Raw genomic sequence first — 25,309 nt, 5'->3', positions numbered from 1 at the left:
CTGTGTAAAGAAAAGTGTACCAGTTTTGTAGCCTTTTTTACTTTACATGCCTATATTAAACATTTAATGTTTTCAGAACTGTGCAAAAAAAGAAAAAAAATATCAAGTGTCCCATTTCACTTGTTATATTTCCACATTTTAGTGTTCTTCAGTTCTTTTTTTTCATTCAGTGTGAGAAATCTAGTCTCTGTTGAGCTTTAACAAGTCCATCAAAGTCAGGTTGCATGTCTGAGGTGGAGATGCGAAGCACAGCTGCCAGATGTTCATCAGTGAGAGAGGATCTGTACCTGGACTTGGTAAACATCATGAATGAGAATGTCTGTTCACATAATGTAGGTGGATCCAAAGAGAACCAACATCTTCTGAGCATGTCTCCTAAGCATATATTGTGCGTGTGAACGTTGACATGAAAAGAAAAAAGATAAAAAAAAAAAGAAAAAAAATATTAAAAAACATATTTTTTTAATTAAAAAAAAAAAAAAAATATTATCATGTAATCTTTCGCGGGCCGGTCAGAATCATCCCGCGGGCCGTACAATGCCCAGGTCTGGTCTAGACGCTCCCTGCTCCTCGTGTGTGTGTGTGTGTCCATCTGTCATTAAGAAGTGATTTCAGCCTCAGTGATAACACCAGATGAATGTGTGGGGGGGGTTGTGTCTGTTTGAAGCATGTCCTTGAATGTCCACTACATTGTGGCTGTGTCTGACAAAAGTTAACAATAAATAATGGTATTAGGAATACATTTGCCTCCTGCGTGAACTGTGCATAGCTGAATAGACTGTATTTTAACGCCGGTCTTAGTGCAAACAAAAAATTATTAAACCTTTCCATTTTTGTGGCCACATTATAGACAAAGGCCAACATAAAGTATGCATAATGCTCAACCAACACTAGACTTTCTTATCAAAAAGTAAAAGTCACAGAAAAGATGATTAGGGTTTTAAATAAGGACGTGTATGGGGTTTATTGTATTAATAATAATTTGCACTAAGGAATGTTGTAACTGTTGTTATCTTAAAAAAAGGAGATGTTACAAGGGAATGGGGAATATAAACCCCCCCACAGTGGTGTGTGGAGTTGGTACGTCCAAGCAGGGACCAGGATGTTATGGGTTGCAGACGCGTTATTACCAAAGGTAGCCGCATTTCTGGCAGACGCTCTCTGATTGGCCGACGACAGTTTTTACACTGGTTAAGCTTAGGCACTCTTCGAAGTTGGTTAAGGTTAGAGTTTGTCTTAAAGCGTGACGGCAAGTTCTTTCGACGGTTAAGCTTAGGCACTCTTTCGAAGTTGGTTATGGTTAGAGTTTGTCTTAGAGCATGGCGATAGAACGCCAGGTAGTTTGCAGGCTGTTTGACGTGGAAATGGGCAAAGACACAGCTCGTCACGCTATTGGGCGCACATATCACATGACCAGAAACGTCTGCCAGAAATGCGGCTACCTTTGGTATAGACGCGCTGCAGACGCAGTTGACACACATGCTCTAGTCTCCTGGCTCGTTATTGAACACAAACAGTTATCTTTGAACCTCTGTTGTCAAGCCTTGTCAATATACCCCCCCTTCCCCACTAATCGAACTGGTGTCGTGGAGTCACTTCTCTGTGAGCGTTTCCACGGTTAGCTTGCGACTAACATTAGTTAGCTCGCGGCTAAAGTTAGTTAGCTCGTAGCTAACGTACAGTAACGTTAGCCTAGCTCGAGGCTAACGTTATATAACCGAACAATACACACATGCCCCGAACCGTGGAGGTCGTACCGAACGGTGTACGGTTCGAATGCGTACCGTTCGGTATGACCTCCACGGTTCGGGGCATGTGTGTATTGTTCGGTACACGGTTCGAATGTGTACCGTTCCACCCCTAGAAGCTAGCAAAGCGTAGCGGTACATACAGTATATAGCTGTGATATGAAGCAAGCAAGGTGTAGTGGTACATAAACTACATATAAAGCTGTGGTATGAAGTTAGCAAAGTGTAGTGGTACATATACAGCCATGATATGAAGCAAAGTGTAGTGGTACATATACAGCCATGATATGAAGCAAAGTGTAGTCGACGACATTGAAAATGAGGGTGACCTCAATTGTCTTTTCGAGTATAAATAAAGGTTGATATACAGCTGTGATATGAAGCAAGGAAAGCGTTGTGGTATATATATATATACAACAGTGATATGAAGTTAGCAAAGTCTAGTGGTACAATACATACAGTACTATACAGTTGTGATATGAAGCTAGCAAGGTGTAGCATATATAGCTGGGAACCAGCAACACGCCCCCATGCATCAGTGTGTAATAGTGTTATTATCATTACCGTGGTAACGCTCGACGGTAAGAATGATTCTGGCCGTGCCTCTTCATCTGTCACTCACTTCCTGTTTCCTGTTTACACATTAGCATTAGCATGATGGTAGTGTGCGTGTGTGTGTGTGTGTTACCTGGTATGCTCTGTCTCCTGATAGCCAGCGCTCCATCAGGGGGTCGGGACACAGCAGAGTGTTTTGCGTATGGACCCTCATCTAGACAGAGACAGAGAGATAGAAAAACAGAGACAGAGAGAAATGGACAGAGAGAGAGGGAGAGAGAGAAAGAGAAAGAGAAAGAGAAAGAGAGAGAGAGAGAGAGAGAGAGAGAGAGAGAGAGAGAGAGAGAGAGAGAGAGAGAGAGAGAGAGAAATACATTAAAATTAGGCACACATCTTAGAAAACACAAAAAGTTAATCTATTTGGGACTGAAAATAAGTTCTAACAGTAACTTTAACATGGCTGTGAATGAAGTGTAGAAGAAAGCAATTCATGCATCAAAAGAAACATTCCAATAATTTTTTTGTGGACGCAACATTTTTAACTAACACTGAGCATACCAAATATCATAATATCGGATCATAGTCCAGTATCACAAGAACTAAAGTTAGCTTTGCCCAAGCAAAGCTACTGTTGGCGCTTTAACACGTGGTTGCTCACAGACCAAGTTTATTGATTGTATGACAGCTCACTTGGGCCCAGTCCACACGATCACGGGTATTTTTGACACAGAGGTAAAAAAAATAAAAAAATAAACCTCCGTATACACGGGTGGTTTAAACGGATGTAATATACATGTAGTACAATGCCAAAGCAATAGGTGACGATGTAGTTCAAACATGCAGGCCATTTCAACCAATCAGAAGGGTTGAACGCGTCACTACGTTACATGAGGGAACGTCCTTCACAAAACAGAAACCCGCCATCTTTAAATTGCTCGCTTAGCACATTAGCATTCATCCTTTGCTTGCAGCAAGAAAAAAGTGCAATAAACAAAAAAGGATACATTCACTGTGTTCTGCCTCGTTTGTTGATGAAACAAAACCAAGTTTAGTCTCGCTGATGTTGTTAGCATACGGTGGTGTAGTGGTTAACACTGTCGCCTCACAGCAAGAAGGTCCAGGGTTCGATTCCCGCTTGGGGACCAGGTTTCCATGATGCCAGGTACCCAGGTGGGTGATCTCCCAGGCCTTTCTGTGTGGAGTTTGCATGTTCTCCCCGTGCTTGCAAGGGTTTCCCCCCCGATAAGATAAACCCAATGGAAAAACATGCACAACAACAGATCGCTAACGCTGTGGTGTCCTTGACGAAGACGGACAGGAGCACTTGGATTGGTCCCCGGGGCGCGGCTTACGTTGACCGCATCGGCGACTGAGGAAAGACAATGCATGCGTGTGTGTGTATCCCGGTGTGTGTGTGCCGTTCCAATTGCATGTCCAGTTCGTTGCATGCCGAATAAAGACCCCCCTAAAGAGGTCCTGCATTATTATATTATTATTATTATTGGGATTTGCCATTATAATAGTTAGCATTGTGGCTAGCGTACATTAGTGTAGTAACGTTAACGCTAGTAGAATGAATGGATGAAAACGTTATTTAACAGATTGCAGAATGGGTACAATACAATACGGCTCAATACAAACAATTGTTAAGGGGATGCAGACTGTTGTAGTTTGGACTGGGTTCCTTATAACAATAACTTGACAACACATGAGCTTAGTTGGTAGCCGCAGCTACTTGGGACAGCTCTGCCGTAAACACGGGAAATAATCTCGGTTACTATGTCCACACGCAACCAATGCAACCGGGGTGAGCCCAAAACTCCACCCTGGACTCCGGTTTTCAAAGACCACGGTTGCAGTGTTCCAAAAACCCGGTTGCGTGTGGATGAACAGTGCAACTACGCACATTAAATCACGGTTACATAACACCCCGCGTTCATGTGGACAGGGCCCAAGGAGGAGGAGTTCCTTGAGACTAATGACACAGGGGAGGTGTCAGACTCCATACTCTGGGAGACTCTCAAAGCAGTAATGAGAGGTCATATAATCATTATTATACAATGGCATGCAAATATCTTGATTCTCATTGGCTGAAACAGTCAAGTTAGCCGTTGTTATTTCGTATAACACACTCCACGTGACCCCAGATCCCTCCCACAACCGAATGACTTTTTCTGAATGAGTCCGCCATAGATAGACAAATGGAAGTATGAATAGCCTTTGAACGAATCCTCCAAAAAAGATAGTCAACTGGAATATGTTAGTTCGTTACAGATATGTTGGATTATGTAATTGGTTTGTCATGACCCATTGTGAAACAAAATTAAAAAAAATCCAGACTTTTATCTACTATTCAGCGTTTCCCAAACTTAGGGACCCATTTTTATTGGGTCGCCAATTGGCAGAGTAAAATGCATAACAATCAGGCATGTTGGAAGGTGGGGTGTGGCAGCCTCAGTTACTGCACAAAAGTAAAACGGTATTTTTATATACTGTAACATATATATAATATAAGTTATACGTTTATCCTGCTCAAAGCACTTGACTTCACCATTACACTGACACACTTGTAAATACGTTAATTCTTGTCAGATTGCCCGACTGTATTATTTTCCTCATTATTATTTTCAGAACTTTGCGTCTGAGGGGAGTGGCCACTGTCTCGGGTGCCGGTGTTGTGCCGAATTCTGACCCCCTGCCAGAATCTGACCCACCTTGCGTGAATAACGTTAGAAATAAGAGAAAAAAATACAAAAATTGCGGCGCGCGAATTTATCGCCTATTATAATATATAATAATTATGATTATGATGTTGAGTTGAGTTATGAGTTGAGTTAACGATGAACGTATTATATGCTGCTGATAGCTGATAGGCTGATAAACTGATTGTGTTAACTCAACTCATAATCCGTGCTCTCACATAATTATTATATATTATAATAGGCGATTATTGACGCTATAAATTCGCACAACGCCATTAAAAAATTAAATGTCTCTTATTTCTAATGTTATTCACGCGAGGTGGGTCAGATTCTGGCAGGGGTTCAGAATTCGGCACAACACCGGAGAGGAGAAGCACAGACAACATGAGAGAGGAGAGATGAGACGCACCTAAATCCATTGCGGGGTGAAAATTTGCCGCAAAACATTAATATCTTTGGAACCGTGTGTGTTAAATTGTATCTGAATCGGGAGATGATCTTCTCTCGTCACAATTGAAATTGTATTTCTCCGTCTCGCAAAAGCTGGCTGGCAGTCTCATTGAATAATATACACGCTCCGAAAGTCTGTAAACTAGTGCATAACGGAGTGTGGATCTATTAGCAGAGGTCCCCAACCATCGGGTCGCGGGCCGATGTAATATTAGTTCGTTACACATATGTTGAATTATGTAATTGGTTTGTCATGACCCATTGTCAAAACAATAATAAATCGTGGGATTTATATGAAGTTTGTTGTTAGATGGCATGCTTTGTAGCACCGCCCTCTGCACCTCCCTCTGCTTCAAAAGGACACTGTCACACGAAGCGATTTCACTGGATGTCCCGGACACAATGGAAGTATGGATATATTCGTAAGTTAACGAATCATTTAAAAAAGATACAGTCAACTGGACATGTTAGTTGTTTACACATGTTGGATTATGTAATTGGTTTGTCATGACCCATTGTCAAAACAATAATAAATCGCGGGATTTATATGAAGTTTGTTGTTAGGTGGCATGCTTTGTAGCACCCTCTGCTTCTAGACACGGAGGCACCTTAATTTTTTTTGGACCTACTTTTTCTGTGGATGGTTTTGTGAATAAATCTCTATTATGCTTCAATTACTGTGTGTTTATTGTATAGCAATAAAGTTGGGTGAATTCGGCCATTGTATAAATGCATTACATCACGTGACGGAGTGTGTTATACAAATTAGATCACGCCTAGGGGGGTCTAACAACCACCCCTAGGCGTGATCTAATTCGTATAACACACTCCGTCGCGTGATGTAATGCTTAATTATCTCCTTTGAAGCCTCCAAAAAAAGGGAACAGCACCATCATCTGGTGGACATTTTAAATATACTCCCGACCTTTGAGCAGATTTATAGGAACTCTCTTTTACAAGAAGACTATAATAAGATCTTGAATTTAAAGTACAAATCAATCTTAACTATATTCATAGGACATACTTGACTCCTATAAGACTGAACAGAATGGGTCTTAAACAAGACTCCAAATGCTCCTTATGTACAAATGGGGACGAGGGGACATTTATGTACTGGGACTGCCCACCAGTTAAGATATTCTGGAAAGAAGTGACCCAGCAATTATCAAATCTCTTAACTCTGAATATACCTGTACACCCCTCTGTACTACTGCTGAATGATGTTTTTGAGTATGCAGTATCTATACAGCTAAAGAGATTGGTTTTATCTGGTATTACAGTGGCTAAAAAGCTGATAGCATCACAATGGTTTCAACCGGAAAAAAATTGCCGGAAGGTCTGGATTCTTACATATCTCGATGTGATTTATCTAGAAATATCTACAGCAAGAATTTTGGGTCTCAATGAATCCAATCCAAAATGACAATGTGGTTAGAAGTGGTGGAGAGAATAAAAGCTAGCATATAATGGTAGTGTCTGGTTAGGAGCGAGTGATAATGGATGGATTATCCAATGGGGGGTCCGGGGGGGGGGGGGGGGGGGTGCGAGCAAGAGCATAATATGTGTAGGGTACTAGATAGCAGGTATTAGGGGTATATCTTGTATAAGACATTTTTCTAAATGGTGATTTCATTGGATGTGCACTGTTAATTAATGCTTGTATATATAATCTTGTGTTGTCATGTTTGTTTATGTGTTTGTTTAAAAAATAATAAATACAAAAAAATACAAAAAAAAAATATATATATATATATATAATCGCATTCTCAGTGGAAACATCGGTAAACTCTTATTGAAACAGAGACACTTCGAGCTGAGCGACAAACCAGAGAGGCTGCTGGCCAGACAGTTGAAGGGAGCACAGGCGAGTCGTGCAATCCACAAAATGTAATCTAAAACAGGTGATTTATTAATTAATCCTAGGGAAATAAACTAAGAATTGTATTTAAATTTACATTTAAAAACAATATAGACAATCTTGCCAGTAAATTGCATTTTTCTGAACTTTTGGAACAGTCAATTACGACACAATTGATGTTTCTTTTTGCAAAAGTTGATCCATATTAAGAATAAAAACCCATTCATGAGTAATGAATCGACACTTGAGGCTTTATATATCTTTTATATGATAGTTTGAAGAACCATACCGAGGGAGTTTTGTGTGCATTAGCCTACATATACAAAGCTCTAGAACGAAGACGGATTCTGAGGGTTAAGTAAAAAAACTCATCGAATTATTGCAAGTTTGCATTGTGTTTTTGAAGGGATCAACAGACGGCTCTTAACAGAAAGAGTCTCGACAAAGGCAGGTGGGGTGACAAACAATGAAATACTGTATAAAATTACCATCTTCTCTCCAAAGTCTCCTTTCAAATCCTCCAGTGGATGAACGCTCAGTGCTGTCAGCACCCGTCACCCATCAGACCAGCACCCTGACCAGTGCTGTCAGCACCCGTCACCAGTAAGACCAGCACCTTGACCAGTGCTGTCAGCACCCGTCACCAGTAAGACCAGCACCTTGACCAGTGCTGTCAGCACCCGTCACCAGTAAGACCAGCACCTTGACCAGTGCTGTCACCACCCGTCACCAGTAAGACCAGCACCTTGACCAGTGCTGTCACCACCCGTCACCAGTAAGACCAGCACCTTGACCAGTGCTGTCACCACCCGTCACCAGTAAGACCAGCACCTTGACCAGTGCTGTCACCACCCGTCACCAGTAAGACCAGCACCTTGACCAGTGCTGTCAGCACCCGTCACCGATAAGGTCAGCACCTTGACCAGTGCTGTCACCACCCGTCACCCATCAGACCAGCACCCTGACCAGTGCTGTCAGCACCCGTCACCGATAAGGTCAGCACCCTGACCAGTGCTGTCACCACCCGTCACCGATAAGGTCAGCACCCTGACCAGTGCTGTCACCACCCGTCACCGATAAGGTCAGCACCCTGACCAGTGCTGTCACCACCCGTCACCGATAAGGTCAGCACCTTGACCAGTGCTGTCACCACCCGTCACCGATAAGGTCAGCACCCTGACCAGTGCTGTCACCACCCGTCACCGATAAGGTCAGCACCTTGACCAGTGGTGGCAGCACTGGAACGTTCGTCAAGCTTTCCCAGAAAACCACAGAAGAAGGCTAACAGACTTCCATAGTTACAAACACATCAGAGGCTAATGATGATGGAGAGAGAAGAGACATGGAGAGAGAGAAGAGTGGAAAGAGAAGAAGAAGAGTAGAGAGAAGAGAGATGGAGAGAGGACAGCTCAGCATTCAATACCATAGTCCCCTCCAAACTCATAGCCAAGCTCAGGGACCTGGGCCCTCATTTATCAACGTGGCGTACGCACAGATATGTGCTTAACCCGTGCGTACAACCATTTCTAAGCAAAGTGTGGGATTTATCAATTTGAACTTGTGCTTGACTTTGTGCGTATATTTAAGCACAGGTCGGACCATGCGTAGCTGACGCCCTGTGGTAGAATATGGGGACTGCAGACGGACGGCATAGCTCTCATCAGTTGCATGCATTAGTTTCAACGCGGAAATAAGCTTGACTGACGTGTTCTGTATGACCCCCGTAATTCATTATAGTTCATTGTGAAATAGCGATAGTAGTGTAATTATTGTCAAACCCTAAATAGCATGTGGAATAGGTCTTTCTCTCCGAATGAATGCAGGTTTATATATAGCGTTATCGGGTGCACTGACTGCGCTCGCAGGAACTGTTTTCAGAGATAGCATCAGGTAGGGATGAATGAATGAATGAGGGGCAGTCTAATTGCAGAGAGAACATAATATTACCTAGAGTCCACTACCCGAGACACCTCCTTCATTTGTACCGCAATTTGGGACCCAAATTGGAGCTACAAGCTTAAAAGCTTTTCCGTGCTTATTTGAGAAGGTCCAGCTGCAGAGCCGGAGAGACAGACAGCAGAGAGACAGATAGACACTGTTCCACAGTGTGTGTGTGTGTGTGTGTGTGTGTGTGTGTGTGTGTGTGTGTGTGTGTGTGTGTGTGTGTGTGTGACCACTAGTCTCCTAGTAGAGACCCCCCCCCTCTGGACCACCTCCTAGTAGAGACTCACCCCCCCCCCCCCTCCCCCCACCCTCTGGACCACCTCCTACTGTACGACCGGCTGCGATGAGGAGGGGCAATTGCAACCACCGCAAGCAAAACTTAACCCTTTCACTGCAGTACACGGCTGTAACCAGAAAAGTCAAGTCATTAATCCTCATCTTTGTCTTCTTCCTAGAGAAGTCTCTACTAGGAGGTGGTCCAGGGGGGGGGGGGGGGGCTGAGTCTCTACTAGGAGACTAGTAGTCACACACACACACACACACTGTGGAACAGTGTCTGTCTGTCTGTCTGTCTGTCTCTCTGCTGTCTGTCTCTCTGCTGTCTCTCTCAAAATAGTATAAGTGCTATCTTGGCCCTGAGAGTTGCTCTCCGGCTCTGCAGCTGGACCCTTCTCAAATCAGCACGAAAAAAGCTATAAGCTTATAAAACGATTTAATATGCTAAACTTCGTTTTAAATTCTTTAATTCACATTTGTTTATTTCATAAAGATTTTCCCGACATAATGCTACCTGCCCCGACCAGATCCGTGACTCTGTTGCGATACAGATGAATTATCTACTCAGAAAGCTTATAAAACGATTTAATATGCTAAACTTCGTTTTTAAATTCTTTAATTCACATTTGTTTATTGCATAAAGATTTTCCCGACATAATGCTACCTGCCCCGACCAGATCTGTGACTCTGTTGCGATACAGATGAATTATCTACTCAGAATAGTATTATAAAGTGGCTATCTTTTATGCTGTAGATCACTGCTGGTATGTGCGTGCAGAACCTTTATTTCAGCGGGGACTGTACGTATTTATTTGACGTTACTGTACAATATATGTGTGTATTAAAAGACGGAGCTGTCTTTTATTGTAATATAATAATTATTAATATTAAAAATAAATGAATGACACCAACGGGCAACGGCAAAACAGTGGTTAATGGTCTTTATTAGTGTTTGCGGTGTCCAGGCAGCAATGGTCTTTTAGGAAGTTAATAGATATAATATCCGACATCACCGTGTACAACATGCTTCCCTCGGTTTAGTCCACTTTTCCACATTTCATGGGGGTGTTCCATTACCGTATATGGTTAATCGGGGCGGTTCTGGTATGCAAATACTTAAAACAGTGCACAAGCTCCAGCTTAGGAGCAAGGTGATATTTATCAAGACAACTGTGCGTAGGACCTGTGTACGCACGTGTGATAAATCCCGTTTCTTTTGTGCGTGCACACATTCTAAATTCTGTGCTTACGTATGAAAATAGAATACTTTGTAAGAAAAATTGATAAATGAGGGCCCTGGGCTTGAACTATGACCTCTGCCAGTGGGTCTTGGACTTCCTGACGGGCAGACCCCAGGTGGTAAGAGCAGGCAACTGCACCTCCTCATCCATCACCCTCAACATAGGGGCCCCCCAGGGCTGTGTTCTGAGCCCCCTCCTCTACTCCCTGTACACACATGACTGCGTGGCACAGCGGAACAACAACACAATCATCAAATTTGCTGATGACACAGTAGTGGTGGGCCTGATCTCTGCCAACGACGAGAGGGCCTACCTGGAAGAGGTAGAGAATCTGTCACAGTGGTGTCAAGAGAACAGCCTCTCCCTGGACGTCAGCAAAACTAAAGAGGTGATTTAGGAGGTCGGGGGTCAAGGACTACAGCCCCCTCAGCATCGACGGGGCACCGGTTGAGAGAGTGAACAGTTTTAAGTACCTCGGAGCCCACATATCCGAGGACTTGACATGGACCACACACATTGACAGTGTTGTGAAGAAGGCACGGCAACGCCTCTACTTCCTCAGGCGCCTAAGGAAGTTCCAAGTCAGTCAGAAGATCCTCAGGAACTTCTACTCATGTACAATAGAGAGCATCCTGACTGGTAACATCACCTCCTGGTTTGGGAATAGCACTGCACAAGACCGTAGCAGACTGCAGAGAGTGGCACGTTCAGCCGAACGCACAATTGGAGGGGGGCTTCCCACCCTCCAGAACATTTACAACAAGCGGTGCAGGGGTAAGGCTAAGAGAATCATCAAGGACTCCAGCCACCCGAACAACTGCCTCTTTGAACTGCTGCGGTCAGTCAAGCGATACCGGAGTCTTAAGGCGAGCACAGAAAGACTCAGAAGAAGCTTCTATCCCCAGGCCATCAGGCTGCTCAACGAACAATAAACACTATGCAACAACCATCAAATGCACTCACAGCACACACACCCACACGCACACACTCACTTTAAACAAACAACACACTGCAGCACCCACTTTACACACTTTAGATCAGTGGTTCTCAACTGGTCTAGCCTCGGGACCCAACATTTTCCTTAGTCATTAAGTCGCGACCCAAAATTTTGAACCACTATGATTTATGTAAAAAAAAAAAAAAATTGCAGTAATACGCAATCTTTCGAAACATGAAATAAACACAAAAAAGTGCAACAAAAGTGCAACTATTGCTAAAAACCCAATGAAATAAAAGAATAATACATAATATATGCTTCTTAGCAGATTTCTTAGCTTAACATAACAGACCTAAATTTGGGGGAACTAATGGGATAACTGAGTTTGCAACAAAAGTGCAACTAGGGCTAAAACCCAATGAAATAAAATAATAATAAATAATATGCTTCTTAGCAGATTTCTTAGCTTAACATAACAGACCTAAGTTTGGGGGAACTAATGGGATAACTGGGGTTGCAACAAAAGTGCAACTAGGGCTAAAAACCCAATGAAATTAAATAATAATAATAAATAATTATGCTTCTTAGCAGACTTCTTAGCTTAACATAACAGACCTAAGTTTGGGGGAACTAATGGGATAACTGAGTTTGCAACAAAAGTGCAACTAGGGCTAAAACCCAATGAAATAAAATAATAATAAATAATATGCTTCTTAGCAGATTTCTTAGCTTAACATAACAGACCTAAGTTTGGGGGAACTAATGGGATAACTGGGGTTGCAACAAAAGTGCAACTAGGGCTAAAAACCCAATGAAATTAAATAATAATAATAAATAATTATGCTTCTTAGCAGACTTCTTAGCTTAACATAACAGACCTAAGTTTGGGGGAACTAATGGGATAACTGGGATTGCAATAAAAGTGCAACTAGGGCTAAAAACCCAATGAAATAAAATAATAATAAATAAAATGCTTCTTAGCAGATTTCTTAGCTTAACATAACAGACCTACGTTTGGGGGAACTAATGGGATAACTGGGGTTGCAACAAAAGTGCAACTAAGGGCTAAAAACACAATGAAATAAAATAATAATAATAATAATAAATAATATATCCTTCTTAACAGACTTCTTAGCTTAACATGCAGGGAACTAATGGAATAACTGGGGATGATGTTTGCTCCTGACAAGAGTCTCAAAGTCTGGGGTGATGGTAGAAAAAGCAACTCTGAGGTCATGCTCAATGTCTAATCTGTTCCTCCGCTTTGTCTTCAGCTGGACCAGAGCTGAGAAGCCACTTTCACAAAGATAGGTAGTGGGGAAAAAAAAGTAAAAAAAAAAAAAAAAAAAAAAAAAAAATTTACTTTTTTTTTTTGTTTTTGTTTACACATACATCCGTGACCCACTCAAAATGGCCCCGCGACCCACTTTTGGGTCGCGACCCACCAGTTGAGAAACACTGCTTTAGATCACCTAAACACACTTTATATTTATTGGTAAAGGATTTGCACTACAACTCGTACACCTTACTGTAAATTGTACCTAAATTGTACCTCATCCCATTTCTGCTCTGCACTATATAGAATTGTATATTAGTACATTGCATAGTATATTGTATATTGTATGGTAACTCAGTTACTTCTATTCTGCATCAAACATTGTACATATGTCTATAATAAACACTGTGACCTCTATTTTTACTTCTATTTTACATGCTATACTATTTTATTTCATACTTATCTTGTCTAGCACAGTCTCTGGAGCGTAACAGTAAGAAGCATTTTGTATAAAAGTATTCTGTACTTCTGTATGACAACTATTAAAGAAACTTGGAACTTGAAACTTGAGGAGAGGAAAGAGAAGGGAGGAGAAAGGAGAAGAGAGAGGCAGTGAGAGAGGCTGGCAGGTGTGTGTTTATGCATACAGTTACAGCAAGGACTCTCTCTCCCTCTCTTTCTGTGTGTGTGTGTGCGTGTGTGTGTGTGTGTGTGTCTTAGAGACACTCAGAGATAATCTGGTAGAGTGATAGGCAGATCAAGAATGTGATTATGTGTATGAGAGGGAGAGAGAGACAAAGTGAGAGAAAGAGAACGTTGAGGAGTCTCTCCATTCTATTTGCAGGAGATGATCTCATCTGTGAACCAACAAATCCCTGAGGTGAGTGCAGTGAGCTGTCTGAATATAGACCAATCACAGCAGAACGATGGGCGGGGTGATGATGCCATTGGTCTATATTCAGACAGAGAGAATATATTTGAGAGAGAGAGAGAGAGAGAGAGAGAGAGAGAGAGAGAGAGAGAGAGAGAGAGAGAGAGAGAGAGAGAGAGAGAGAGAGAGAGAGAGAGAGAGAGAGAGAGAGAGAGAGAGAGAGAGAATGAACTACTCTATGATTGGATGGAGGGGCGGGTCAAGAAAATTAACTACTCTATGATTGGATGGAAGACGGGTCAAGAAAATTAACTACTCTATGATTGGATAGAGGACGGGTCAAGATAATCAACTACTCCATGATTAGATGGAGAACTTTAAATTCCAGTCTCAGATCTTGAGACATTGATTTACAAAGTTTGGATGAAGATTAAGGTAAGGTTAAGATAGGGTTAGGGTTAGGTTGTGGTAAGGTAAGGGTAATGTTAGGGTAAGGTAAGGGTAAGGTATGGGTAAGGTTAGGGTAAGGTTAAGGTAAGGTTAGGGTAAGGGTAAGGTTAAGGTTAGGGTAAGTTAGGGTAATGTTAGGGTAAGGTAAGGGTTAGGGTTAGGTTAGGCCAGGGTATGTAAGGTAAGAGTAAGGTAAGGGTAAGGTAAGAGTAAAGTGCATTTGGCTGAAGGAGCTACAACAGATTGAGAGTCGATTAGAAAACAGGTTCCTGTTCTGGAGAGAAATGAATTATATAAATAATAAAAATACCATCATTTAAATAAATAAATAAATAATAGAAATTAAATATAAATAATGTAAAATAAACAATAGAAATACAATACATATAAATTAAACAACTAAACAATGAACCAGTTACAGATAAAAAGCTGTAGGAAGAACACACACAACATATGCGCACGCTGACATACAAACAGACCAGACACACATGCGCACACACACACACACACACATAACAATACTGTATGCACACGCTGACATACATACAGACCAGACACACACACACACACACACACACACACACACACACAAAAACAATATGCACATGCTGACATACTTACATATATACACACCCACACACATAGCATAACTAACAGAAGATGAAAGCTAAGCCCCCTTCCTACCCTCCCCCACAGAGAGATGTAGGCCAGTGAGCTCACACACACACACACACACACACCATTATTATACACACACACATTTAATTTCAAACCTTTATTTAAACTCGAAAGGCAACTGAGGTTTCCCTCATTTACAGTCACATCGAGTACATACTAAATAAGCGAAATAAGCACATAGAAATCACACAGCATATAAAATCATAATAATTAGGGATGTCCGATATTATCGGCCTACCGATATTATCGGCCGATATTGGCATTAATATGTGATATCGGAAATTATCGGTATCAGTTAAAAAAAATTTAAGAATTTCATTTATTTCACCTTAATTTACCCAGGCAAGCAAGTAAGAACACATTCTGATTTTATTTATTGTCAAAAGTATGCATAATGTTGTGTTAATTCCACGACAAGAGATATGTAATGTTAATTACCTGAAATTATTCCGTTTTTGGGGGGGGGGGGGACCCTGCATATATCGGTATCGGTTGATATCGGTATCGGAAATTAAGAGTTGGACAATATCGGTATATCGGTATCGGTAAAAAAGCCAATATCGAACATCCCTAATAATAATAAGACAACAAGATGAGGCAAAAAGCAAGGATAACAAATCACAACTTGATTGGAGATCAGTGTTTTAAACTCTGCAACAGAGAGGAAGCTTTAGGACTGCTGGGTGTTCATTCCATGAGCTAGAGGGGCATCACAGCCAAATGCAGAGTTACCCTGTTCTGAGCAAACTCAGGGGACCTGAAGGATCAGCCATTGCAATAATGATGTAGTATAAGGAGGTAGCTTACCGGTAAGGGTCTTACAAATGAACAAATACCAGTGTTTGTTGCACCTCTCTCGTCAGAGTGGGCCAACCAAACTTCTCATAAAGGACACAGTGATGAGTGTCGTACTTTGATTGATTGATTTTATTTATGGATCCAAAGACACAACAAAATCCAAGGGATGACATGCAAAAGTGACAACACTTATTTCCAGCATGGTCCCCCCCCATGGTGTTCTGACCAAAGGACATATACAAATAACATATAAAACAACACATAAAGCAAAGTCCAATACAACAAATCCATATTCTACATATCTAAAAACAAGTCAATATCATCCTGACCAAATAAATACCATAAAATAAACCGCCTCGGCCAGTCCTTTTTACTACCTGTACCCCCCCCCCCCCCCCCCCCCCCCCCCCCCATGCTGCTATGATGCCTGAATTTCCCCCAAGGGATCAATAAAGGAATATCTTATCTTATCTTAAAATAGCGCATTTCTTATACCATCATTAAAACAACAATACAAGTACAGTATGACCTGACAGCTATCGGCCACTTTACCCCAGAGATATGAGCGAACCTGACCTTTAAATATTCCTCTAGAACCTGACAGTTTTATCCTGAGTGGAAGGCTGTTCCACGTTGAGATCCCGGTGTAGAAAAATGAGCTCTGAGCCATAGACTTGACCCGCGGCACCTTACAGGAGCGACCACTGGCCCTGGTATTGTGTCCATGCTGTGTACATGGACCATATTGATCTGATACTTCAGATAGCTTGGGGCTGTACCATTTACTAACATTACAGTATCTAACATTAGTGATGAATCTGAGGGCAGAGTGACAGACAGAGTCCATGGATTTAAGTGTCGAGGCCACAGCATGCCTATTAATCACATCACCATAGTCCAAGACTGATAAGAAAACTGCTTCGACAACTCTCTTCCTACTAATCAAAGGAAAGCTGGTTCCGTTTCTGTATAGGAAGCCAATTTTCTGTCACAACTTGGAGGCAAGGTTGTCCACATGGAAATTAAATGTAAACGAGCCACATAAGAAGATATTTATATTCAGTGACTCTCTCAATGCTACAACCACTTAAGGTAGATATGTGTACGCTATCATATTCAATGTGTCTGGCTGTAGAAAACAGCATACATTTAGTTTTACTAGCATTAAGAACCTATTTCAGTTTAATACGTACAGAGTCAGCAATACAATACACAACAGTATCATCTGCATACAGGTGGGCTTGACAGTCATTCCTCTCATTTCCTCCCTCAGATATCCACGTCTCTGAGCGGATCTCTGCCTACCTTTCCTACATTTCTGCCTGGATGACGACCAACCAACCACCTCAAACTGAACCTAAGCCAAACGGAGTTACTTCACCTGCCACCAAAATCCTCCCTGCAGTGCCGACAACCCTTTCGATCACTTCATCCCCGAACCCCACATAGGTGTGGTTAGGCCTGCCGCAATAAGCAATAAATCGATTAATCGGCGCAATAATTAAAATGAATGCAATGATTTTGACGGGCGCAATTAATTGCTATTTGCGCGTTTGTTTTAATGAGGCGGAACCAGTACCCCTTGTCAGTCACTCTCCGTGTGGGGGGCCGCTGGCCTTACTACAGAGTACAGCACGGGAGCTCCGTGGGGCACTAGCAACGCCACATAGCTTAACTACATTTCTCAATAGTGTTGCTCCTTTTAACCAAGTAGTGTTCTTTGTAGTGTAGCTATTTTTAGACCCAAGTAGTTACTCGCTACTGCCCAGAGAAACTGGACTGCTAAATAAAGATTAAAGATCTAGCGTTGATGCTATCAACATTAGCTAAATAGCTAACAAACTAAATACAACGTATAGCATAGCTAGCTACAACACAGAATAACGTTAATACAATTACATGCATCATTGTTTACAATGAACGGGTGGGGCTAGTCAAAGGACTCGACACGGGGACAAGTTAAACATGAATTAATTTATTATAACAGGTAGTTTCGAGTCGTGCCTACGCACCACAGGGCTACTATTCTATTATATACGGCTTTGGCGCTTCCTCCTCATCGTTGATTGCCTGTAGTAGCTGCATCTAACGTTAGTAGCTAATGTTAAAACTAACCTAAAGTTAGTTGTTCACCAACAATCTCAACATTTGTTTTATCATTAGCTCAAAAACACAGAACCGGACGAGACAAGTTGTCCGCTCAATACGTTCTGCTAGGATAATAACAACAATACTTCCGCTCCAGACCGGTGGGTGGGTTTCAAACTAAAAGTCTAAAACACCGGAAAAGATGTTTATTTTGTACAGCGTTTTCATCAAAGAGAAGCAGGCTATTCTCTAACTTCCCATCACAGTCAGGACTGCCGAAAAAACCCTCCCAATTTTCCACCGTCGACTAAAAACACACTTCTTCAATCAATATCTGAAATGATATATTTTTTCTTTTAAATAGTAACCTTCGTACTGTATTTTTACTATCATGCACTTTGCCACCAAGTAATCCTCCTTGCCTATATTACTATATTAGATTCAGATTGGGCATAACCCGACTATACACACTGCCGTCTCCCTGACAGGTAATCTTGGAACCAATCACATGCATTTCTATCCAAACCAATAGTAGTGGGTCATCTTTTTAAGAGTAAATGGTTATCGAAAAAATAGTAAGCTTTTGACAGATCAATAAAGAGGTCAGCAGCATAGTGTTTCCTCTCGTCTAATGCCGACATATGCACCATGAAACAAACAACACACAGACTTGCACAAGCACACACAGGAGGGGAGGAGGGGGGAGGAGAGGAGAGAAGAGGAGGAGAGGAGAGGAGAGAAGAGGAGGAGAGGAGAGGAGAGAAGAGGAGGAGAGGAGAGGAGAGAAGAGGAGGAGAGGAGAGGAGAGAAGAGGAGGAGATGAGATGAGAAGAGGGGAAGGGAAGAGAGGAGCAGATTAAGCAAATCTTTTGAGGAAAATGTCCAGTTTATTAAAGAGAAATTCTTCCTGTGCCTCAGGAGTATAGGTTCAGTCAGTATTGTGACCATGCACCACTATGTCCTACAGCTAGAAATCAAAGAGAGAACCCACCAATCTGTGATGTCACTGGGATCTAAAAATCTAGGTCTGTTTCGTAGACACTTTATGAGGCTATAAAATGTTTATGTGAGCTCGTATACCCGAATTATGTTTTAATTTAGCTTCGGACCGTCTAGCAATGCTAGAATATAAACCTAATTTGGGTGTAAGAGCTCATTTGAACATTTTGGCCTGATGGTGGCACTAGAGTAAAGGCCACAGGGCCGTCAAAATCAACAGGTTTCTTCGAGCATCTGATTGCACGACTAATGGTTCAAAATGGATGCACTACTGAAAATGGTTTAGGCATCATGAATGTGCACAGTAATCCAGCCATTACTTCTCAAGATATGAAAAGGACCAAAGTGGTGAAATTACCGACCGACATCCCTAGAGCCAGACACACGCGCGCGCGCGCGCACACACACACACACACACACACACACACACACACACACACACACACACACACACACACACACACACACACACACACACACACACACACACACACACACACACACACACACACACACACACACACACACACACACACACACACACACACACACACACACACACACACACACAGCAGTGCCATATCAGACATTAGTAGCTGTGTGTGTGTGTGTGTGCGCATGTGTGCGCATGTGTGTGCGTGCGTGTGTGTGTGTGTGTGTGTGTGTGTGTGTGTGTGTGTGTGTGTGTGTGTGTGTGTGTGTATGAGCATATGTGTTCATTTGTGCATGTGTCGGTTGGTGTGGGTGGATGTGTATTTCTGTACTGGGTGTGTGTGTGCAGTTACACTGTATTTCTTTTAGAATGAATTTAATCCTACTTGACAACTGGAACTAAACCACTGACATCAACTCTCTCTCTCTCACTATCACTCACTCACTCACTCACTCACTCACTCACTCACTCACTCACTCACTCACTCACTCACTCACTCACTCACTCACTCACTCACTCACTCACTCACTCACTCACTTTCTCTGTCTCTCTCTTTATGATATCCTATTCTAGGGGTGCACCGATATGAAAATTGGCCACCGATACCGATACCGATTGTTCAACTAACACAATCGGCCGATACCGATACCGATACCGATAATTGTGGCAAAAAATAAGTATTTTTAATTTTTTTTAATATTTTTTTTAATATTTTTTTTTTTTTTTTTTTTTTTTTTTTAATGAAACTACTGTATATTTGTATGTGTGTTTGTATTTGTAGGCCTCTTTACTTACTTAAAAAAGGAAACATCAAGAAATATGTTTATGGTATCACTGATCCCTCTCCCAGTATCGTCTGGCGGCCTGCAGAGGGATACTATTTTCTCAACCAGAGCTTTCAACCAATGCAATGGAACCATTCTGGCGGCCTGCAGCGGGATACTATTCTCTCAACCAGAGCTTTCAACCAATGCAATGGAACCATTTTGATTGACAGTCGATTCGGCCAATTACGCCACACCGCTAGCACCCACCTCCTGCTTACCACCAAGCGTTTATTCATTTTTCTACTTCGGGGCATGCCGCCATTGATGATCTGCTTGCGAGAATGCGAGTCAAACTCAGAACCACAACAAGCTAATACGTTAGCTGCCCGGCAGTGCCCGCCGACCAGCGCGCTCCACAGGATGGCCAAACGAGACACAATGATTTTACTGCAACAAATGTTATAATAAAACAAAGCCTTTCTATACATTTGTCTGGTTGAAAACTTTATTAACAGATTGCAGAATGTGTAGTTGTGTACGGAATGAGCAACGGAATGTAACCGAGCTATGCACGGCTTGCTTGCTATCTTCGGGTAAATACTATGCTGATGTAATTGAACGTGTAACTAACTATAATAACGTTAATGCCACAAAACGAATGTTTGTGTCATTTTAACAGCAGATACTTTCTTAAATGCCATCCTCCCGACAGAGCGGTGTTGATGGGGAGCTCTGATGGATTCGCTTGGTTGTGTTATTACTATGCATTGAACAGCTAACCGAAAGCTAGGGTTAACTAATGTTAAAGGTTTAGCCATAACGTTACGTTGGCTAAAGTTGGGGCTATTCTTAATCCAGTAATAATGGCTGCAGACCTGCAAGCAAAGTACAGCAAGTTGGCAAAGGAGTATTCCAACGTAAATCACATTTTCACCAGTAACGTTAGTCTTCTGCCTCCCGGCTATGAACGGACTCGGAGTAATGCCTTGCTGCTATGGGTAATAATAATATGCTGATGTTATTGTCCGTGTAACACTAACTATATAACGTTAATGCCACAAAACGAATGCCTTGTTAATCATAAATAGTAACTTTGATGTAGTAGCTTGTGTGTGTGTGGGGGGGACGGCGGGCGTTGTGCAGGTGGGTCGCGAGTGAACTTTTTTTTTTTTTTTTGCCTTTTGATGGTTAGTTATCGGCGACTGCTATCGGCACATTTGAGCTTATCGGCCGATAGGCCGATAGCAGTCAACAAGGCACTTATCGGCCGATACCGATACCCGACCGATATATCGGTGCACCCCTATCCTATTCATGGTGAAAGTCGCGCACGTCGCAGCACTTTGCCCTCGTCTGCCGGCTCTGGGCTGCGTTTTTGCCGATCAACCAATACATTGTTGGAAAGTTGTATAGCGAGTGTATTGTATTTATTATTTTTTATGTCTTTTAGTCTATTTTCATTCTGATTTAATTACCGGACTGTCATTATTGTTATTATTATTTCTGTTATTGTCCTGTGAGTTATTGTTGATTATTACTGTTACTGTATTGTTTGTCTTGTTTCATGTAAAAAAAAAAAAAAAAGAGAGAAAATAAAACATTTGATCACAAAAAAAACCTATTGCGTGCTTCCAGTCTCGAGTTTCAAGACCAAACATCCGACGAGCGTCATTTGACAAGCCATTCAGACAAGTGACCACGTCCGGTTTGGCTGGGTCCTGAACGGACCAGTCACCTCTGATGGCAAAAACTATTGACCACCTTTGTAGCCAATGAAATTCTGGAGACAGGGGTGTCCCACGCGACGGCTGATTGCGATGAGAAAGACAAATAAGAAGCCGGAGAAGTTCTATGTTTTGACTAGCGCCTCGGAATCAATAGCAGCGGACGGCCATTTTGGATAATCATGCCGAATTAAGGCTGGTACACATTACAAAAACCTTTGTAAAACACAAATCTTCTGGGGAATTGTTATCAACTTTGGACCTGTACTAGATAAGACTTCTGGCTATGGAACCGTTATGTTTTCCAGCTCCTACCTGTAACTCTATTTCATCAAGAGTGATTATTTTTTTTGTGGAAGAAAGTTCAGAATGTTTCCTTTTGCATAAAGTATAATAAATCGCAAATTTCTTTGGGTATAGAATCGTCAGGCGTGTTATGCAAAACTAGCCCCATTTTTGCCCGATCCCGATGCATAAGTGGTTAACACTTTCAGCGCCATAAACTGTCTCCATCTCTGCCGCTTCAAGGCCAGCTTAAAATTGTCATATCCGCGGTGTTTCACGATGTTTTCAGAGCTGTGTGTGTTCTGTATTATAGCTGTGGAGACAATGGTGTGGCTCATTTGACAGACACTACTTGTAGTCCAACATGGAAAAAAAGAGTTTGTTTCTACACACTGGTTTGTAGTTTATTACACGCTAAACATCGCACATTTCCAAGATAATCCAGTCTTTTTCATAGATCACGAGATAAAACGTGAGGGGTCTATACACGTTTCGATGGTAAATACGCTTCGGCAACGGAATTTCGAGGCGATCGATGTGAATCTCTGTTCAAGCAATAGGAGGAGCCCTTACAAAAAAAAGTAAGGAAAGCGTGTATCCACACCAATGCAATTCCAGTTCAAACACAGCGATACTGCCACCTGGTGATATTCGATCGGCATTGCAATTCCAACGTATACAAACGAGCCAGGGACGGCTAGAATGAGTCGGATGATGATTTAGAACGGGGATCAGAGGGAAAATATCAAAGGATCAAAACCTGACTATACTCGTGATTGGCGCTCAATCGCTGGCGAGATAACCCGACTATACTCGTGAAAGGTAAATTTTCCTCACTTTGCATCGTGTTATTATGAAGTTAAAGGATTCTGCCGAGGGACACGATGGAATTAGAAGTAGCTGGATGAAAGAATTGGTTAATTCATTCAGTCATTGATCCTCTTGTCCATATTAATTCCTTATCTTTACAGGTGTTGTGCCACATGACCTGAAGACTAAAGTTAAACCTCTTTACAAACCCGGCGACCATGATACTTTTACATGTTCCAGTCTCTCATGTTCCTTCTACCTTTATTTTATTTTTTTATCCACTTTTTCTCCCATTTTTTCTATTTTCTCCCATCCCAATTTCGTATCATCCAATTCAACCCTCCCCTGTCTCGAACGCTGTTTCATGCCTCCCACAAGCCGGCTGCAATGTGGACTAAGTCATACATAGCACGAGTCCCCTCCGATACTCGAGGTAACAGCAGGACTTCGCATCTTTCCACCTGCACGGCGCGATCTTTCAGCGTCAGGGGTCTGCGCTTTGGAGGGACGCCGCCCCCGTCGCTTCTTGATTCTACTGCGCAGACGCACCAACCGACCTGTAGGAGTCGCTGTCCACAACGCCCGATCCCCACCCATCAGTTTTCCCTCCCCCTAATACTGCCAATGTGTATTAGTACGGACAACCAGCTAAACTGAAAGCAATGTGGAGCGCTGGGCTCGAACCCAGCGTCTCCAGCATTGGAGGTGAGTGCCTTGCCCACTGCACCACCTAGCCGCCCCTTCTACCTTGTTTTTAAAAAGTTCTGGAGAATCTTGTCTATTCGAGACTCTCAAAGCACCTCATTGAGAACAACATCATGGTAAACAGTATTATGGTTTTCGGAAAAAATACTCAACAGAATTGTCACTGTTGCAGCTCGTTAACGACATCTCTACTACCTTACGACAGCTTTTTACTAGTATTGCAATATTGTTCAGGCAGCTACATATCCATCGTACGTACAGTACCTCAACCAGATACGTTTAGTCCTAATAAATAAAGGTTTGGAGAGTGATTTCAAACTAGCTGAGAGCCATCTGCACCTCTAAACTTTTGTCAATTTATAATGTAAATACTTTTCAAACATGTGTGTTTATGTTTGTTTTTTTATCAACTTTTTCCATGTGTGTTTATGTTTGAATACAAATCAGTAAGTAATCACAAAGTAAAACCCTCCAGATACATTTCATAACACACACACACACACACACACACACACACACACACACACCAACTACCCAACTTTAAAATGCATCAGAGCGCTGTGCTGTTCACATAACACACCTTTCTGTCTGTAATCAGGGACCTTGACGTCATTGTGGTTTCACACTACATGACTGAGGCCTAACAAAAAAAAATTTTTAGTTCCTGTTGGTTGTCAATTAAGGCCATGGGTAGGTAGGGAATTTATTATTATTATTATTATTATTTCTTTTTTTTCACAGCGACTATGGATAGGGAATTTGTTTGTTTGTGAAATACTTGCTTTTTATATATTCTCATTATTGACATGGACTGCACTTTTTGACTAAGATTTAACTAAACTTTATTGCTTTTTTTTTTTTTACTCGTAAAATAATTTGGGTCGCACCTAAATCTGCAGGGTCGGTCAGCAACAGGAACCAAACTTTTTTTTTGTGTGGCCCTGATCAGTGATAGGGGGGTAGACATTACAAGATCTTTCACCAGGAGGAATCCCTGAGTCCGTCTGGTCTCCAAAACTACGTTTTGTCACGAAAGCACACACAAGAAGTGAAGTTTTGGTCGTGGAGGTATTTGCTTTGGTCAGGAATACCACAAGGCAAGGTTTTAGCGGTTTCCCTTTTTTTCCTGTGATAATGAGCCGCCATTGTTATCTCATCCTAAGTCCGGGTCTTATTTGTTCCCACGCTACACCAACTGCCGGGTGATGAATGCAGCGTTGACGTTTGTAAACCTTACAATCCTAATAACAAGGTATACAGCGGAGACAACTTGTCAACTGCACTCTGGTAATGGGCTGCATTTCCCACATCGCCCATCCCCTTTTTAATTATTGAACATTGCAATAGGTCGTTTCTTGCTCCGATTCAGACAAGACAGCTTTTAAATTGACAGTTTTTCAAAACAGAGTTTCTTCATTCTGTTTGCGGGCGCCCTCGCTAGTTCAAAGTCATTGTAACTCGACCATCTCCCATCTATCCACTTTGTGTCTAGTGGCACCATAAGGCCTTCAACTCAACCATAGCAGAATGGTATATCCCTCTCATGTCTCATGCTCTCATTGGCTGTAGCTCAGTACCTTCCCTGACGGGGTCCAGATATTTAGCCCACTTGATATCCGCTGAGCATCGGCACGCCTCTAGGAACAATTCACACGTAGCAATCAAACGCTGACGAGCACCAATTTGCCTCTGGGGCTTTTTGTCTTGTGTTCTC

The 25,309-nt window shown here is 42.1% G+C and overlaps 1 protein-coding gene across 1 annotated transcript in view; it reads right to left on the bottom strand.

The window, feature by feature from the left end:
* Nucleotides 1-25,309, bottom strand: part of grip1 (glutamate receptor interacting protein 1) — a gene marked incomplete at its 5' end in the record, with an annotated part of 117,372 nt that overhangs the window by 47,180 nt on the left and 44,883 nt on the right. The window contains 1 exon segment of the mRNA XM_084331086.1: nt 2,437-2,517. Within this exon segment, the coding sequence (XP_084187212.1) occupies nt 2,437-2,517 (81 nt within the window).

The sequence above is a fragment of the Notolepis coatsorum genome (genome assembly GCF_963971535.1).
Source record: "Notolepis coatsorum genome assembly, chromosome: 15".
Lineage (NCBI taxonomy): Eukaryota > Metazoa > Chordata > Actinopteri > Aulopiformes > Paralepididae > Notolepis > Notolepis coatsorum.
Note: the sequence above shows the minus strand (reverse complement) of the source record. Positions and strands in the feature narration are given on the sequence as shown.